Consider the following 20439-nt stretch of genomic DNA (forward strand, 5'->3'; position numbering starts at 1 on the left):
CTCCAGAGGGGAGACTTTTAAGCCTCCATGGATATAAAGGACGCATATTTACACATACCTATCTTTCAGCCTCATCAGAGGTTCCTACGTTTTGCAGTAGAGGAACTTCATTTTCAATTTGTGGCTCTACCCTTCGGCTGGCTACAGCTCTCCAGGTGTTCAAAAAGGTCCTAGCACCAGTACTGGGTCTTTTAAGGGCCCAAGGGATCCTAGTGCTCGGGTATCTGGATGACCTCCTACTCAGAGATCACTCATTACAGGCTCTAGAACAGATCATAATATGTGAAGTGCGGTATTTGAAAAGCTTAGGCTACATCATAAATACTGAAAAGTCAGCCTTGAAACCAGCTCAAAGTCAGGGACAGAACAGATCCTGCCCATCAACATCCTGGAATTATGGGCAAGTACGTCTGGCCCTACGGTCCTGGACGGTGAATCTTCAAGACTGCCCTATCAGGGTTCAGTCTGACAATGCCACTGCAGTGGCCTGTGTAAACCACCAAGGCGGTACCAGGAGTCGTTCAGCTCTGAAGGAGGTGAACCAAATACTAGCCTGGGCAGAGGGACATTCCAAGGCTCTGGTCCGGCTGCACCTGGAGTATGCTGTCCAGTTCTGGGCACCAGTCCTCAGGAAGGATGTACTGGAAATGGAGCGAGTACAAAGAAGGGCAACAAAGCTAATAAAGGGTCTGGAGGATCTTAGTTATGAGGAAAGGTTGCAAGCACTGAACTTATTCTCTCTGGAGAAGAGACGCTTGAGAGGGGATATGATTTCAGTTTACAAATACTGTACTGGTGACCCCACAATAGGGATAAAACTTTTTCGCAGAAGAGAGTTTAATAAGACTCGTGGCCACTCATTACAATTAGAAGAAAAGAGGTTTAACCTTCAATTACGTAGAGGGTTCTTTACTGTAAGAGCGGCAAGGATGTGAAATTCCCTTTCACAGGCGGTGGTCTCAGCGGGGAGCATTGATAGCTTCAAGAAACTATTAGATAATCACCTGAATGACCGTAACATACAGGGATATACAATGTAATACTGACACATAATCACACACATAGGTTGGACTTGATGGACTTGTGTCTTTTTTCAACCTCACCTACTATGTATCTATGTGCCAATTATATTGGCAGTCCATATCCCGGGAGTAGACAACTGGAAGGCAGATTATCTGTCGTCAGCAGATCTGCCCGGGGGAATGGTCCCTACACCAAGGGGTGTTCCAGAAAATTTGCCAGCGTTGGGAATGGCCAGAGGTTGACCTATTGGCATCCAGGTTCAACAACAAGCTACAGCAATTTGGCAGTGATTGGGATCCTCTGCCAATCGGAGCAGATGCTCTGATAGTTCCATGGAGGCAGTACTCCCTGGTTTATACTTTCCCTCCGATCCCTCTCCTTCCACATTTGTTGAGCAAGAGGGGGTTCCAGTCATTCTGGTGGCACCAGCCTGGCCCAGAAGGCCTTGGTTCCCAGAGATTGTGAGACTGACCATAGACGGGCCATGGACGTTTCCACGACACCTCGATCTGCTGTCTCAAGGTCCTATATTCTACCCCAATTTACAGTCTCTAAATTTTACGACATGGCTATTGAAGGTAGGGTGTTAAAGGACTGTGGCATCTCAGGATCAGTAGTGTCTACCCTAGTGAATTCTAGAAAAGCTGTCACTAGAAAAATGTATCATAGGGTCTGGAAGACTTATTTTGCTTGTTGTGAAGCCAGAAAATAGCATCCTCGGAAATACGTGATTGGAAGAATTTTCTCTTTTCTACAGTCAGCTGTGGAAATCATATTGGCTTTGAATACAATCAGAGGTCAAGTTTTGGCCCTATCGGTATTCTTCCAAAGGCCTTTAGCCTCCCATTCACTGATCCAAACCTTTATGCAGGGGGCAACTCGCTTGCTTCCCCCCCATTAGGTCACCTATGTGTCCTTGGGACTTGAACTTGGTGCTGTCTGTGTTACAGAAACAACCATTTGAACCTATCAAGGAAATTCATTAGACTTGCTGTCACGCAGGCTAGCCTTCTCTGATGGCCATCACCTCGGCTAAAAGGGTGTCGGAGTTGGCGGCCCTTTCGTGCAGGGAACCATACTTGATCCTTCACCACGACAGAGTCGTGTTACAACCTATTCCATCCTTTTTTCCAAAGGTGGTATCGGCCTTTCATTTAAATCAGGACATTATTTTGCCTTCTTTTTTCCCTCAGCCTCGCTCGGCGGAAGAGAGACGACTGTATTCTTTGGATGTTGCCCGGGCAGTCAAGGTTTATTTGTCTAGATCTGTGGAGATCCGAGGATCAGACTCCTTTTTTGTTTTACCAAAAGGACCCAAGAAGGGGCAGGCAGCTTCCAAGGCTTCCATTGCCAATTGGGTGCGTCAATTGATCATTCAGGCCTACGGTCTGAAACATAAAGCTCCTCCCTTTAGGGTGAGACTTCATTCTACCAGGGGTGTAGGAACCTCCTGGGATTTTCCCCATCAGGTATCTGTGGCTCAGATTTGTAAGGCTGCCACCTGGTCTTCAGTGCATACATTCACAAAATTTTATCAAGTGGATGTTCTAGTAGCTGAGGATTCGGCTTACGGCTGCAGTGTACTGCAGGCTACCGTATAAGTTCTGATGGCTATCGTTTGGCAGGGTGTCTCCCTCCCCTCAAGGCTATTGCTCTAGGACGTCCCAGCAGGTAATGAATATTACCCTGACTCTGTGTCCCATGATGTATGAAAAAGAAAATAGGATTTTTTTCGTCATACCTGTAAAATCCTTTTTTTTGAGTACATCATGGGACACAGAGATCCCTCGCCTCTTTTTTGAGGATTCAGTGCTTGCTTCAAAACTGAAGTGCTTCCTGTGTGGGAGGGGTTATATAGGGGATCACTTCCTGTCTAAAGACCTTTGGTCTACCAGTGTCCATTCACCTGGAGATGAAGTATAACCCAGCAGGTAATGAATATTAGCCTGACTCTGTAGCCTGACTCTATGAAAAAGAAAAGGATTTTACAGGTAAGTATGACGAAAAAGTCCTATTTTTGTGCACCTAGTTCTAAAAATTAACAAAACTTTGCCAAGCTGCACAATCCTGTCTGGCACACATGATTCCAATCTTGACCTGTTCCTGCTGAACCAGCCAAGATTCGAACTGTCTATGGCAGGGGTAGGCAACCTTAGGGAGATGGAGATCTTCTTGAACAACACTGATGAAGTCAAAGATCGCCAGGCACAGTGTCCTGTTGTTAGGGCTGGTTCACACCAGAACGCGATGCCAGAAAGGCATGTTCCATGTGTTTTTCCTGCACTGTGTTCAAAACGCACTGCCTTTGCGATCTACTGTGGGTGATGATACATGTAGATTGCAAATGCAGTGACACAAAAAGAGTACGGGGATCAGGAGTGCGTTACACTCAGAATGCAGGGATCAGGAGTGAGTTACACTCAAAATGCAGGGATCAGGAGTGAGTTGTGCTCAGCATGCAGAGATCAGGAGTGAGTTGTGCTCAGAATGCAGGGATATGGAGTGCGATGCGCTCAGAATGCAGAGATCTGGAGTGCGTTGCGCTCAGAATGCAGGGATCTGGAGTGCGTTGCGCTCAGAATGCAGGGATCTGGAGTGCGTTGTGCTCAGAATGCAGGGATCTGGAGTGCGTTGCGGTCAGAATGCAGGGATCTGGAGTGTGTTGCGCTCAGAATGCAGGGATCTGGAGTGCGTTGCGGTCAGAATGCAGGGATCTGGAGTGCGTTGCGCTCAGAATGCAGGGATCTGGAGTGCGTTGCGCTCAGAATGCAGGGATCTGGAATGCGTTGCGCTCAGAATGCAGGGATCTGGAGTGCATTGCGCTCAGAATGCAGGGTTAAAGAGTGCGTTGCGCTCAGAATGCAGGGTTAAAGAGTGCGTTGCGCTCAGAATGCAGGGTTAAAGAGTGCGTTGCGCTCAGAATGCAGGGTTAAAGAGTGCGTTGCGCTCAGAATGCAGGGTTAAAGAGTGCGTTGCGCTCAGAATGCAGGGTTAAAGAGTGCGTTGCGCTCAGAATGCAGGGTTAAAGAGTGCGTTACGCTCAGAATGCAGTGTTAGAGTGCGTTGCATTCAAAATGCAGAGTTAAAGAGTGCGTTGCGCTCAGAATGCAGGGTTAAAGAGTGCGTTGCGCTCAGAATGCAGGGTTAAAGAGTGCGTTGCGCTCAGAATGCAGGCTTAAAGAGTGCGTTGCGCTCAGAATGCAGGCTTAAAGAGTGCGTTGCGCTCAGAATGCAGGGTTAAAGAGTGCGTTGCGCTCAGAATGCAGGGTCAGAGTGCGGTGCACTCAGAATGCAGGGTCAAAGAGTGCGGTGCGCTCAGAATGCAGGGTCAAAGAGTGTGGTGCATTTAGAATGCAGGGTCAAAGAGTGCGTTGCGCTCAGAATGCAGGGTCAAAGAGTGCTTTGCGCTCAGAATGCAGGGTCAAAGAGTGCGTTGCGCTCAGAATGCAGGGTCAAAGAGTGCGTTGCGCTCAGAATGCAGGGTCAAAGAGTGCGTTGCGCTCAGAATGCAGGGTCAAAGAGTGCGTTGCGCTCAGAATGCAGGGTCAAAGAGTGCGTTGCGCTCAGAATGCAGGGTCAAAGAATGCGTTGCGCTCAGAATGCAGGGTCAAAGAGTGCGTTGCGCTCAGAATGCAGGGTCAAAGAGTGCGTTGCGCTCAGAATGCAGGGTCAAAGAGTGCGTTGCGCTCAGAATGCAGGGTCAAAGAGTGCGTTGTGCTCAGAATGCAGGGTCAAAGAGTGCGTTGCGCTCAGAATGCAGGGTCAAAGAGTGCGTTGCGCTCAGAATGCAGGGTCAAAGAGTGCGTTGTGCTCAGACTGCAGGGTCAAAGAGTGCGTTGCGCTCAGAATGCAGTGTTAGAGTGCGTTGCGCTCAAAATGCAGAGTTAAAGAGTGCGTTGCACTCAAAATGCAGAGTTAAAGAGTGCGTTGCGCTCAGAATGCAGGGTTAAAGAGTGCGTTGCGCTCAGAATGCAGGGTTAAAGAGTACGTTGTGCTCAGAATGCAGGCTTAAAGAGTGCGTTGCGCTCAGAATGCAGGGTTAAAGAGTGCGTTGCGCTCAGAATGCAGGGTTAAAGAGTGCGTTGCGCTCAGAATGCAGGCTTAAAGAGTGCGGTGCGCTCAGAATGCAGGGTCAAAGAGTGTGGTGCATTTAGAATGCAGGGTCAAAGAGTGGGGTGCATTTAGAATGCAGGGTCAAAGAGTGCGTTGCACTCAGAATGCAGGGTCAAAGAGTGCTTTGCGCTCAGAATGCAGGGTCAAAGAGTGCGTTGCGCTCAGAATGCAGGGTCAAAGAGTGCGTTGCGCTCAGAATGCAGCGTTAGAGTGCGTTGCGCTCAAAATGCAGAGTTAAAGAGTGCGTTGCACTCAAAATGCAGAGTTAAAGAGTGCATTACGCTCAGAACGCAGGGAGGGGGGAGAGCAAAGAGGACCTGAAGACGCCGCAACGGAGGCTTGAGGGCATAGAGAGAAGGCGGGGTCTGCGGCGCTGACCCATTCATGGTCTACTGGTCACCTACCTTTCACCTACCTGGGGTCAAAAGTTAGCTCGCAATCGACAGGTTACTGACCCCGGGTCTATGGCCAGAATTACAGGTCTTCTCTCCCCCCAGCCTGTGACTGGACAGTAAAAGGATTTTACTTACCTGAGCCCTGGAACTTGACCCGGCGGGGATGCGCTCTCTCTCTGCACGGGGTTCTCGGCTCTTGATTTGCTGTCAATCAAATCCAATGGACTAGGGAGCGCACCCGCAAGGCAACCCCCTCAGGAGAGCGCTCCTCCTAGGGGGTTATCTGATGTGGGGAGGAGCCGCGAGAGCCATCAGGGGACCCCAGAAGAGAATGTTCGGGTCCACTCTGTGCAAAACAAGCTACACAGTGGCGGTAAGTATGATATGTTATGTAAAAAAAAAAAAAAAACAACCCTTACAATCACTTTAATGCCCCGTACACACGGTCGGACATTGATCGGACATTCCGTCAACAAAATCCTAGGATTTTTTCCGACGGATGTTGGCTCAAACTTGTCTTGCATACACACGGTCACACAAAGATCGTTCTGAACTCTGTGACGTAAAACACGTATGTCGGGACTCTAAACAGGGCAGTAGCCAATAGCTTTCATCTCTTTATTTATTCTGAGCATGCGTGGCACTTAGTGCGTCAGATTTGTGTACACACGATCGGAAATTCCGACAACAGATTTTGTTGTCGGAAAATTTTATAGCCTGCTCTCAAACTTTGTGTGTCGGAAAATCCGATGGAAAATGTGTGATGGAGCCTACACACGGTCAGAATTTCCGACAACAAGGTCCTATCACACATTTTCCATCGGAAAATCCGACCGTGTGTACGGGGCATAAGAGTTTCAATTTGTATGCAATCAGGCAGGCCCTTGCACTACACGGTTTTGGTAAATCTGAAGACAAAAATCTGTAGGAAATCTATTCGTGTGTATGGGGTTTTATTGTTAACACAAAAACACTGAAGCACAACAAATCTACTCTGCTGCTTTGCCCTCTTCTATTCTGGCTCTGTTGTACATGAGATTGCAAAAAGCTGATACGAAGTCAAGTTCAAGAACCATCTGTCCATAATTCGGTTTTCACGCTACTCTGTACACTGTACTTTACATGTGTCTGTTCCATCCTGTACATGGCTCCACACTTTAGATTCTAAAAAATTTGGGTAACTCCACACTTCTCCTTTTGTACATGATATCCCCCTACCACTATCTGTTGCACACCCTAATACTCAATGGGCCCCTTAAAACTTTTCTGAAAGACAACAAATGGTATCTTAAGGCCTAGTTAAATTTATATAGTTTACTGAGCCCCCACTGTAGGTAAACCTCAGATCACTGGAGAAATTAAGTTTAAAAAGAGTTCACTCAGTTAAAGTACATTTCTTTTTATAATGTTACACTGTATTTCTGTTCTGCTGATGTATGATTTTAGGCACTTGCAGATAATGTGCATGTGCTTCTGAAAACTACATTGGACCTACATGTGGGTCCATGCACTTAACGATTCATTGACAATAAGTATTTATATATTTTTCTTTACTGCTTACATTTTTTTTTTGTATTTAATGTTTTGTTTATATGTATATATTCACAGTAAATCTGGTGATGCCTGTCTCTTGAGGGGTGTTAAACGTGTTGGTATCCTATCAAAAGGCCTTATTTTGCGGGGCAACCGGGAATTTCAGCTAACCTTGTTATGCTCAAACAAGCCAACTTGCAACTTGATAAAGAGGATTGCAGAAGTTCTCCCAGAACAGCTAGAGGTAAGTCTGTCTTTAGTGTGCGTTTTTGTGCATTTAGATTAAAAATTTAAAATCTCCACCAACCACTGTTGTATCTAAAATGTAGGATAATGCAAAATTTGTTTAAAAAGTATAAATCATTCTGTATAAAATAAAATGCTTTAAGAGGTTCTAATGTTTAAAGTTCTACAGGGAAACCTTTTTTTCTTAAAATCTGCTGTGTAAAAAGAAAAAAAAAAGAAAAAAAGTTTACTCTCAAAGTTTTTATAATTTACAATTTCATTCATGCTGCATTGTATAGCTTTCACTATACTTCCAGCACTGCAACTAGAAGTGCTGCAGTTCTCCTACACAGACGCTCTACTGCTATTTCTTTATCGCACATCATAGGACACAGAGCCTTAAGTATTTACTTAATGGGTTATAGGCCACCTTCAGGTGTTGACACTGGTAAACCCTAATTAAGGAAGTTGACTCCCTATATAACCCCTCCTCCTTCCAGGAGCAAATCCGTTTTTTCGCCAGTGTCTAAAGGTGTTGGTCACGAGTGAAGATGTGCTCTGAGGAGCTCCAGGAGGGATCCATGCTGGATTTAAAAAGCTTCCATAGCCGGATCCATCCCACCACTGCAGCTACAGGATGGTACCCAGGCCTCGCATTGAAGAACAAGGTTTTGCCTGTAACGTTCCTCCTTTGAGGACTGGACCCTAGGAACCAGGACATTTTGGTCTTTCTACATTACCTAAAGTTGTCCTGAGGGGTGCTATGCAGGTCCAAAGGAGCGGAACCCCTATTAAAAGGGACCCAGTCTTTGAAGGTTTAATTACGCTGCCCGCCGTGATTGGTGAAGTTTGGATCTGTCTGTTTACTCAGCAGTGTCTCCTCTTGAGGGAGTATATTACACTTACCTAGTACGATGCCTTTTTCAGCAGCTCTGTGTCTGGCTATAGCAGCAGGTGTGGTCCCAGCAGCCAGAGCGAGGTTCTTAATTGAACAGATGGTGTTCCTCTTCTGAGGGATCTAAAGGGGTTACAGCAGTAGTTTTATGAACATACAAAAGCAGCCATTTGCATTTTTTTTGTATAAAGGGAAGTCTTCCTTTAAAACTGGGAGCCTAACAAACACTGCTGACATAAATTCCCCTCACCTCCCATCCCATCCCATCCCCCTCCCCCTCACCTCCCCTCCCCTTCCCATTCCCCTCCCCATTCCCCTCCCCTTCCCGTTCCCATTCCCCTCCCCTTCCCGTTCCCCTCCCCCTCCCGTTCCCCTCCCCCTCCCGTTCCCCTCCCCCTCCCGTTCCCCTCCCCTTCCCATTCCCCTCCCCTCCCCATTCCCCTCCCCTCCCCCTCACCCTAATTTCTAGCAGGAAAGCTCTTTTGTCCTAAAGAAGGTATAAATGTCCTTTTATTTAAACGGACTCCTTCCCCTGCGCAGGGGCAGCTGCCTCCAGGCAGTGGTGACGGCCTCCACCGTCATACTCTAGGGCATGATTTCCAACGAGTGCTGTTCATATCTGTGCGACTTCAAGGTAGTCCCTGCACTACTTTGGTACCACTTTGATGCGACTTGAGGTCCATAGACCTCAAGAATACACAGGCATTGTTTCCTGTCTCATCAAAATCGTGCCCCAACATATTCTCGGCGGCAAAAGATCGCGGTAAAATCACGCGACTTTGGGGTTGCAATAGTGGAAACTGAGCCTAAGAGGAAAAAACATTCAGCCCCTGTATACATGATTGAAAATGCGTTTTTCCTCCTCCCTGCAGGGCCTAGAAGGAAAATTAGTGACTTTAACCGCATCCGATATCCAAGGATGGGAAGCGTGTTGGATCCCCCTCCCCCACCTTAGATCCCTTATCAAGGAAACAGTGGGTTGAGAATGAGGGGTTACCCTCAGGTAATCGGAAAGAAGGGCAAACCGAGTACTCCTCTGCGAAGGAGACAACTAGAGTTGAACCTTTTTTCAGCCTTGCAACCTGAGAAATTGCTGGTACAAATCTCTTAGAGAGATGATTCGTGCCTCTTTCAAGCAACCTCTAGTAGAGTCAGCTGATAGTTCTGTTATTTCTTAGGTTCCTTAAAACCTTCACTGCCTTTTTCATGCGTTTCCTGTACATGTACAGATCCACGCAGAAATTCAGCAGATCCATTATAGATCTAAAAGAATCGAAATCAGTTTATGAAGATCCGCTCCTTTCTATGGAGTCGATCAGGTCAGTAGTTTCTATCCTACAAGGAGGAAAACTTCTGGCGCCTATCGGCATCAGGGATATCATAGCCTCAATTGGTGGTTACTAAAGAATGTCCTAAAGGGTAAATCCTTAAGACCACTTATCTGGAAAGCGGTAACGACAGAGAAGAAAACTGTCCAAAGACAGTGTTCAAGAACCGAAAGAGCCTTGCCCATCAACATCCTAGAGATTCAGGCAGTGCATCTGGTTCAAAAAGCCTGGACTTCCAGGTTAAGGGATTGTCCTGACAGGATCCAATCCGTCAATGCCACGGCTGTGGCCTATATTAATCACCAAAAGGGGCACCAAGAATCTCTCGGTGCAGAGAGAGGAGAACCATATTCTAACTTGGGCAGAAAGAAATATTCCGTGCCTATCGGCAGTCTTCATTACGGAAATAGAGAATTGGCACGCGCACTACTTGTGCCGCCAGCAGATTATTCCCAGGGGAATGGTCTATTCACCCCCGACATGTTTCGGGCTGTTTGTCAAGGATGGGGGACTCCGGGCGTAGATCTTCTAGCATCCAGTGCAACATAAAGTTAGTCAACTTTGTGTCCACAACAAAGGATCCGTTCGCATGCAGAACAGATGTGTTGGTGATACTGTGGGATCAGCTTTTACTGATCTATGCATTTCCCCCTATTCAATTGCTGGCTCAACAACTTTGCAGGATCAAGCTGAAAAGAAAACCAGTAATTCTGGCAGCACCAGCATGGCCCAGAAGGTCATGGTATGCAGAGATCGTAAAGATGGCAGTGGAGGATCTGTGGTCCCTTCCACTAAGGCCAGACTTGCTCTCACAGGGGCCGATATTCCATCCTAACTTACGAACGCTAAATTTAACGGCTTGGCTATTGAAACCCACATTCTGAAGAAACGTGGGCTTTCTAGGTCAGTTATCTCAACTTTAATCAATTCAAGGAAACCAGCTTCCAGAACTATATATTATAGTGTTTGGAAAACTTATGTTTCCTGCTGTGAATCCAAGGGTTGGCACCCTCAGAGATATATCATAGGCAGAATACTTGCCTTTCTACAATTGGACGTAGAGATGAAGTTGGCCCTGAGTACTATTAAGGGCCAAGTCTCAGCCTTATCTGTTTATTTCAAAAGACCGCTTGCTACGCATTCTTTAGTCCGGGGTTTCATGGAGTGATGCGGATTAATCTGTCAGTTAAATCACCTTTAAGCCCTTGGGACTTGAATTTAGTTTTGTCAGTGTTACAAAAACAGCCATTTGAACCAATACAGCATATTCCCTTAGTCTTTCTGACTAGGAAGATGGTATTTTTGGTTGCTATATCCTCAGCAAGGAGGGTTTCAGAATTGGCTGCACTTTCTTGTAAAGAGCCGTATTTGACTTTTCATGAGGACAGAATGCTGTTACGCCCTCGTCCAGGCTTTTTGCCAAAAGTGGTTTCAAGTTTTCATCTGAATGAAAAGATTTTCCTGCCATTGTTTTTTCCAAAACTATGTTCCAGGGAAGAAAAGTCACTACATTGTCTTGATGTGGTGAGAGCAGTGAAAATCTATTTAAAAGCAACTGCTCAGATCCATAAGACTGATGTCTTACTTATTCTGCCAGAGTGTCTTAACCACCTCAATACAGGGCACTTACACCCCCTTCCTGCCCAAGCCATTTTTCAGTTTTCAGCGCTGTCGCACTTTGAATGACAATTGCGCGGTCGTGTTACACTGCACCTTAATTAAATTTTTATCATTTTTTTCCCCACAAATAGAGCTTTCTTTTGGTGGTATTTGATCACCTCTGCGGTTTTTATTTATTGCGCTATAAACAAAAGAAGAGGGACAATTTTGAAAAAACACAATATTTTTTACTTTTTGCTATAATAAATATCCAATTTTTTTTTTTTTTTTTAACAAATTTTTTCCTCAGTTTAGGCCGATACGTATTCTTCTACATATTTTTGGTAAAAAAAAATTGCGATAAGCGTATATTGATTGGTTTGCGCAAAAGTTATAGCGTCTACAAAATACGGGATAGATTTATAGCATTTTTATTATTTATTTATTTTTTACTAGTAATGGCGGCGATCTGCAATTTTTATTGTGACTGCGATATTGCGGCGGACACATCGGACACTTTTGACACATTTTTGGGACCATTCACATTTATACAGCGATCAATGCTATAAAATTGCATTGATTACTGTGTAAATGTGACTGGCAGGGAAGGGGTTAACACTAGGGGGCGCTCGAGGGGTTAATGTATTACCTAAGGAGGTGATTCTAACTGTGGGGGGAGGGGACTGACTGGGGGAGGTGACCGATCGCTGTCCCTATGTACAAGGGACACGCCATCGGTCTCCTCTCCTCTCTGACAGGACGTGGATCTGTGTTTACATGCACAGATCCACGCTCCTGCTGTGTTACCCGGCAATCGCGGGTGCCCGGCGGACATCGCGGCCGCCGGGCACGCGCACCGGGTACCGAGTGACACGGCGGGCGCGCGCGCCCCCTAGTGGCTCGGGAAGGCGAGGACGTCATATGACGTCCTCCCAGAATAACAGAAGCCTCGTCCAGCCGTCATATGACGGTGGGCGGTGGCTTAGTGGTTAAGAAAGGACAGGCATTGTCAAAATCCACTGTTACTAAGAGGATTCGGCAAGTTAGAATTCAAACTTATTATCTAAGGGGTAAGATTCCCCCTTTTTCAAGTTAAGGCGCACTCTACCAGAGCGGTGGTGCTTCTTGGTCAGTGCGTCACCAGGCCTCCATGGCTCAAATCTGTAAGGCCGCAACTTGGTCTTCAGTGCATACATTCACCAAATTTTATCAAGTTGATGTAAGATGGAATGAGGATATCGCCTTCCTGCGCAGTGTGCTGCAGGCAGCAGTATAAGTCCTCAAGTCTGGGGGTGCCCTACGGGTTGTGTCTCCCTCCCCTCAAGTAGCATTGCTATGGGACGTCCTATTAAGTAAATACTTAAGGCTCTGTGTCCTATGATGTACGATAAAGAAAATAGGATTTTTATAACAGCTTACCTGTAAAATACTTTTCTGAGAGTACATCATAGGACACAGAGGTCCCGCCCCTCTTTTTATGGGGTATAAGTATATTGCTTGGCTACAAAAACTGATGTGCTCCTGGAAGGAGGAGGGATTATATAGGGAGTCAACTTGCTTAATTGGGGTTTACCAGTGTCAACACCTGAAGGTGGCCTATAACTCATTAAATACTTAAGGCTCTGTGTCCTATGATGTACTCCAAGTAAAGGTTTTTACAGGTAAGCTGTTATAAAAATCCTATTTTTTCCACCCCTCCTCTCCTCTTGTCATTTTGCAAATTGCCTTGTATACTCTTAAATGTTCACAAAATACAAGGTGTTCTATGAATGGACAAGGGGAGAGAGCAGCAGATAAACGAAAGTACAGATTCTGTGTATGAGACCCGCAGTTCCTCATAGTCACAGTGCCATAAGTATAGTGAAAGCTATACTGTCCAGCCTGAATGAAACTGTAAATAGTAAAGGAAAATAAGAAATTTAACCCCTTCCCGCAGACCGTACGCACATCTGCGTACTCGGCTTTCGGGGGTTATACCGGGATGATGCCTGCTGCTGCAGGCATCATCCCGGTACCGTTGTTTCGAGCGGGCGATCGGCTATCCGAATATAACAACCGATGCGGCTAAAAGCCGCTCGGCTGTTATACCGGAGGAGCGGGAGGGGACGCCGCCGCTCTTACCGGGCCTCCCGTGCGATCGGGAGGCCCGGTGTCCAATCGGCTGCCTCCGGCGGCTGTGGGCGGGCTGGAACGAAGCTGTGGGCGGCTTCGTTCCAGCCTTCTCAATGTAAACGCGGAAGCAACGTCATGACGTCACTTCCCGTTTACTCGGCTGCCAATGGCGCCGAATTTAAAAAAATATACAATATTCAGAATCGCCGTTTTCAGCAATCTGAATACTTTGAAGTGCAGAGAAGGGATCGGGGGTCTTTTAGACCCCCGATCCCTCCATAAAGAGTACCTGTCACCACCTATTACTGTCACAAGGGATGTTTACATTCCTTGTGACAGCAATAAAAGTAAAAAAAAAAAAAAACATTTTTTTGTTTTTAAACACAATTTATAAGTATGAAAATAAATAAAATAAAAAAAAAAAAATTTTAAAGTGCCCCCGTCCCCGCGAGCCCACGCAGCGAAGAAAACGCATACGGAAGTCGCGCCCGAATATGTAAACGGTGTTCAAATCACACATGTGAGGTATCGCCACGATCGTCAGAGCGAGAGCAATAATTCTAGCCCTAGACCTCCTCTGTAACTCTAACCTGGTAACCATAAAAAAAATTTAAAGCGTCGCCTATGGAAATTCATAGCTACCATAGTTTGTCGCCATTCCACGAGTGCGTGCAATTATAAAGCGTGACATGTTTGGTATCTATTTACTCGGCGTAACATCATTTTTCACATTATACAAAAAATTGGGGTAACTTTACTGTTTGGATTTTTTAAAATTCGTGGAAGTGTCCCTTTTCCAAAAATTTGCGTTTAAAACACTGCTGCACAAATACCGTGTGATATAAAATATTGCAACAATCTCCATTTTATTCTCTAGATTCTCTGCTAAAATATATATATAATTTTTGGGGGTTCTAAGTAATTTTCTAGCAAAAAATATAATATGGATTTTAACTTGTAAACACCAAATTTCAAAAATAGGCTTAGTCATGAAAGGTTTAAAGAAAAAAAGTTTTCTTGGAGTTTTGCTCGAATACTAAATTTGTCAGTCTTTGCCCCTTCCTGCAAGGTGGAGAAGAGGAAACTACATTTGTTTTTCACCAACTAGTGGACCAGTCAAAACTGCCTATGATTTTAATGTTATAGGATCAGGCTATAATATAGAATTTCAGTTCATTCTTTTGTAGCAGTTTTATGTTGAACCTTCATCTGACATCCCAAAGATGAATGGTGGATATGAAGTTAGTCGTTGAGGGTCACCTCACGGAGAGTGATCATTCTGGTTCCACCGCCAGAGAAGTTCAGAGGGTTCTATTCAAACCTATTTACTGTACCCAAAAAGGAAGGGTTCCTAAAGGATTTCAGCAGATTCGGGAAGTCCAAAAGTTAAGGATGTAACTGATCATTTGGTAGTTGTATCACTTCCTCCGGGAGAATTTTTGGCATTGATAAGACATACAGGACCTGAACCTCTGCATCCCGATATGTTGAGGTTATCAGCATTTTCTGATGTTTTTGGTGGGGTAGGACTGCTTTTAGTTTGTGACCCTTTCCTTCATCCTCTTCTCCACCCACTTTTTCAAGTACTAGAATTCCTCCATCTGAGGGCAATCTGTGTGACCTTTCACATTCTGAGAGTTCAGCTAGCTCCTAAACATCAAAACATCTTGACTGTGCTGGTTTCCTCAGTACAGAGTACCTTGGCTTGGGTTTGGACATTGGACAGGCAAAAGTTCTAATGCCCCTAGAGATGCTTCAGAACTTAAATGACCATGTTAGACTACCGTACAGTGCTTGCTGGTCTTCCCTTACTGATGATTTATTTTGTTTCATTTTTTGACCAAAGTTGGCCTTTTAAGCATTACTTTAGTGTGTAAAGAGTTTGGTAAGTTGCAGAAACATCATAGTTTGCTAAAGTAGTTGCTGCATAGGACAGCTGAATTTGCCATGCTTGTATTTTAGTCTTGTGGTATTTTCAATGTAAAATTTGCAAAAAGTTTCAGACAGGTTATTGCTCCTTAAAAGAAGGCACACAAGTGTGATTATTAGTCACACGTTTGAGTATACCTTACTACATGACAAGGGTATTGGGGAAAAATCGACAACAGCGGCTGTTAGTTTGACAGCTACGTGTAACATATAACTTCTGGTGCGCTACTATCATCAAAAATAGAACAAATAAATCAATAAATAAATAAATGTGAATATATATTCAGATACTGCACAACCCTGGTGATTGAATAAAGTCCTGGAAAAAATCAATCAATCCTGAAAAGACAGTCAATCAGTGCAAATCTCTATATATGAGGTCCTTCCTTCAATGAATGAAAGACATCTCCTTGATCGAGGCGAGATCGACAAAAAGGAGGGGGGGGGCGCTTACCAGAAACGTTGGACCCCTGTTACGGGGGTCTTACGAGCCCACAGATGCCGGAACAGCTGATGTTATGAGTGGTTTGCGGTCCGTCTCCAGTCTCTCACAGGCAATGGGAGTACAGCGGGAAAACCAATGTTTCCGTGGGATCATCAATACATAGGAGAGATCAAACAAACAGAAGATCCTCCATAGTGTAGTATTTGGTTTCTTTATTTAAAAAATATATTGCGTTGCTGACATCACAGGCTGAGCAGAAAGTTAAGTAAACGAAATGCACGGCCGCGGTGAAGCCAGCCAGCTGATTGTGTGGTGACGTCAGGTCTCGTGACTCCTGTCCAACGCGGCGTTTCTCCGTATGCGGCTTCTGCTGGGAAAGGAGGCTGACAGCTACGCCCTACTCTGTGTCAGTTTCATTGATAAATACACTGTGATAATGTATTTAGACCTGTTGTTTTGTTTGCAAATTAATGGGGTATTAAGGGGGGCTGTAAAGTGAAAGAGAAACTATAATAAAAATGGGGGATGAGATTTCTAGGGGGTTGGGGACTTTGATGTGAAGGAGGGCTGAGATGTGAAGAGGTAATTGCAGACACTGATGTAAAAGGGAGACTGTGATGAGAAGGGGGCTGCGGACACTGATGTGAAGGGGGAAACTGTGATGAGAAGGGGGCTGCGGACACTGATGTGAAGGGGGAGACTGTAATGAGAAGAGAATGAATGCCAAGTCATCAAAAATATTGAAGACCGAGAATGGTGTACAAGAAGTTTTAGCCTCAGAATAGTAATGTCAACTATTGAGCTTCTGGATGGCATGGGAAGATCAGAGGTTAGTGAATCATAACAGTGATTGAACACAATTATAAATAATTCATCAGGAAAAATAGTTTGTGTATTTTGTAGTTTTTCTACTATAAAGTGATCTTGCATAAAACGTTGCCAAGATTAAAAACTGTAGTGCTAAAATGCAAGTACATATGCTGGGCTTCGAATCAATCCATCTGGAGCTCTTTGGATGCTAAGCCAAGGTTGTACACGGGTCTCAAATTCTGCTTAAAGTGATTGTAAACAATCACCTTCCCAGTGAATGGCTGTGCAGCGAGGGGCACGTCAGGACAAGTCTGATATTTGGAGGAGAGCAGGCTGAGTTCCCAGCATAGCTAGAGAACTGTCCACACTGTGTTCACCTGCTTAGTGTGAGCAGTTTTTAATAGGAAAGCAGAGAAACTGTCAGGAACACCAGGGATTTTACACAAAGGAAGACATACAAAGAGAACACTTTCTCATACAAGTACATGGTACTGCATATATCAGGAATATGAAGTGTTTGGGTAAAAAACTCTTTAAGTCATGATTTAACCACTCTTAAAAAGGAAGTAAACCCTAGTGGGTTTTACTTCCTCTTTAGTTCCCTGCAAAGTAAAGCATAATGGGCTACAATGCATCGCATAGTAGCCCATTATGTGTCACCTGCCACAGAAGCCCGTGCTGTCTCCATGAGCAGGGAGCTTCCATCTTCGCCCCTCTTCCTTTTGGGGCTGCGAACTCCAGCTCTGTGACTGGCCGGAGTTGCGTGACATCACTCTGCACATGCGCGCGGGAGCCGCGAGTCACGGCATGACCCCTAATAGAAACGCCACGATGCGCCCTTTCTAAAGGGCGCATGCGCCGATTACATCGGCAGTCGTCTTTTTAGTAAATATCTCCAAAACCGTTTAGGTTTAGGAAGTATTTCAAGAACCTACAGGTAAGCCTTAATATAGGCTTACCTGTAGGTAAAAGTGGTTGTACAGGGTGTACAACCACTTTAAGCCTTGACGACTATCAGCAACCTATCAAATACCAGATGTTCAGTGGCTACTAGAGGTTTTGACAAATAAATTATAGGATAGAAAGACTTACTCTTTTTACTTGTGAAACACCATAGCCTAGGCATTAGAGGCCTGGTCAGGTTTTCATTCATGTCTTTCCGTAAGTAATACCGGTTTCCTTGCATCCTATTTTATTGCGTTTGGAATGAAAAAGCTTTTAGTTCTTGAACTCACTAATGCCTTTTAGTAACCATTTTTTAGTCATAAGAGTAACTTGTTTATCCTTGCTGCTTTTTTTTCTTTCTGCAGAAGTTATCCAAAAAGCAGCATAGTGTAACATATGACATGGAAGAGGCTCGCCTTCTGATTACATTCACTGATGAACCAAGGATGCAGTTCACAGTGCTTCTTACCTGCCATAACAACCTGTTTGCTAAAAATACAGAAAAAAAGGAGGAGGCTGCAGAAACAGAAAAAAAGGAGGAGGCTGCAGAAACAGAAAAAAAGGAGGAGGCTGCAGAAACAGAAAAAAAGGAGGAGGCTGCAGAAACAGAAAAAAAGGAGGAGGCTGCAGAAACAGAAAAAAAGGAGGTGGCTGCAGAAACAGAAAAAAAGGAGGAGGCTACAGAAACAGAAAAAAAGGAGGAGGCTGCAGAAACAGAAAAAAAGGAGGAGGCTGCAGAAACAGAAAAAAAGGAGGAGGCGGCGGTAACAGAAAAAAAGGAGGAGGCTGTAGAAACAGAAGATCTGGAGAAAAAGGAAAAAGGTGAACATTTGATTGATTAAAGCTGAACACCAGACACAAAAACTTTCACTTGCACTAAATGCCTTTGCAAACCCAGATTTTACTTTGTAAAAGTAGCAGTGACATCATCACTGTGTTGTGCAGAGAGCAGTCATGGGGGGGAGGGAGGGTGGGGGAGCAGGCTCCTCCCACTACAGGCTGCCTGCAGAAAACTACAGGTTGGGGCAAAGACGAGACCATTCACCCAGCACAAGGAGAGAGAGTAGCAGTGACTGGTCTTTATTACAGGAAGGTAATGTTTCACACGGAGTTACTGTACAGATCTGGAAGAAATACACAAAGCACACCAAGATTCAAAGAGGAATACTCATAACTTTTTTATTTAAACTTAATATACTTATCCCGGAGTTCAGCTTTATTCTTAACAGTTTACCTTAAAAAAAACCTACATCTTAGGCTTATTGTACACGGGATGTTTTAAAACCTCTCCTGAACGATTTAACTTGACAGATAGTAACCGGCATTTCAAAACATCCTTTTTGCCACGTTTAGAAGCGTTTTTTGCAAATGGTCAAAAATGAAAAACGCCTGTGAACAAAATGTTGTTCACAGGCGTTTTGCTGTTACAGGCATTTGACTTTTCAAATGCCTCTGAACACATTTTTTTGCTTTCCAAAAAATGCTTCTAAACTCAACTGCCTAGAAACGACTTTAAATGACCCTATGTACATGTACTGATAAGATAACATAGAGGAGAGTTCAGGGGCAGCTGAAAAAAAATGCCCAACTGCTCCTAAACATCCATTTACCAGCAGCAGTGTACATGAAGCCTTAGGCCTCATGCACACAAGACACCGGTGCAAACTCTGCTAAACACATGTTTTTAAAAGCTGAAATCGGCGTTTAGAAACGCCGTTTAGCCGCGTTTTACCGCGTTTGCGTCTAGAAGCGTCTGCAGAGCAGAGAATGACATTTTCCGACCTGACTTTGGGGCCTCATATCTCGGGGCCACTTGGTGCTAGGAACCCCAAATTTGGATATGTTATAGTGTTAGTTCAACTGTGTTAGCACACCAATTTGGGGCTCCTAGCACCAAGTGGCTCAAAGCACCAAGTGGCCCTGAGATATGGGGCCCCAAAGTCGGGTCGCAAAATGTCAAGCACTTCTGCAGCAGAGAATGACATTTTGTGACCCGACTTTGGGGCCACTTAGTGCTTTGCACACCAAATTTGGGATTCCTAGCACCAAGTGGCCCTGAGATATGGGGCCTCAAATTCGGGTCATAAAATGTTCCTTTAAAAACACTTAAACGCAAACACGGCTAAACGCGGTGCCGGCGTTTAGACGCGTTTGGCGTCTGAAACGTGGAAAACTTTTGCGTCTGAACCCATTTTTTTGCTCCTGGAAAAACGAGGTCAAACACGACTGCCTAAAAACGCCAAAAAACGAGACTGTGTACATGAACACATAGGATAACATTGAATGGGTTCAGGGGCAGTTGAAAAAAAGTGTCCAACTGCCTCTGAACGCGCGTTTAACAGCGTCTTGTGTGCATGAGGCCTTAGAGTTTTTGCATGTGAGTTGAATAAAGATAAAGGGAAACAGCAACTACAGGTTTCTAAGGCTTAATGTATACGGGACGCTGAGGCAACCTCCTCAGAGCGATTTTTTTGACAGCTTGAAACCAGAGTTTAAAAACGTCCGTTTAGCCACGTTTGAATGCCACGTTTACCTGCGTTATGCCGCGTTTGCGTCTAGGAGCGTTTATTTAAGATAACATCATAGGACCCTCCCAAAGCCCAAAAAACAGTATTATTTTACTATTTCAGCCATTCTGTGAGACCAGAGTGAGTAGCATTAGCTGAGAGAGCAGCAGTGTACTTGTATCTACCTCAGTTTTAGTGTTTTCTACTATGGATCCCATAATAAGCATATGTGATGAAATGCTCCTGACGTTGCTGTTGATGAGGCTGGAAAGACGTCCAAAATCGCGTGCGGGGACTAGAAACCTTAACCCTAAACTTGCTCTTCAAGTGGAAAACCCTAACCATAACCCCCAAACCCTAATGGGAAACCATAACCCTTACCATAACCCTAAGCTTGTTCTTCTAACTTGTTCTTCAAGGGGGAATTCCTAATCATTGTCGAAGCTACCTAGAATTTAACATGAGAGAAAAATGCAATTAAAAAAGCCAGATATTAAATTTCATGCAACTATGTTTGATCAAGTCGGGGTGAAGCTCAATGGTGGCGTCATCTGGTTCTAACAACATGCAATGCTAGTGG

The 20439-nt window shown here is 44.8% G+C and overlaps 1 protein-coding gene across 1 annotated transcript in view; it reads left to right on the forward strand.

Moving 5' to 3' along the window:
- ZFR2 (zinc finger RNA binding protein 2) overlaps positions 1 to 20439 on the forward strand; it is a 324702-nt gene that overhangs the window by 252052 nt on the left and 52211 nt on the right. Inside the window, exons 12-13 of the mRNA XM_073594216.1 lie at positions 7140 to 7308; positions 17718 to 18174. Coding sequence (XP_073450317.1) covers positions 7140 to 7308; positions 17718 to 18174 — 626 coding nt within the window. The remainder of the gene's footprint in view (positions 1 to 7139; positions 7309 to 17717; positions 18175 to 20439) is intronic.

Source organism: Aquarana catesbeiana, linkage group LG01, assembly GCF_042186555.1.
Source record: "Aquarana catesbeiana isolate 2022-GZ linkage group LG01, ASM4218655v1, whole genome shotgun sequence".
NCBI classification, from domain to species: Eukaryota; Metazoa; Chordata; class Amphibia; order Anura; family Ranidae; genus Aquarana; species Aquarana catesbeiana.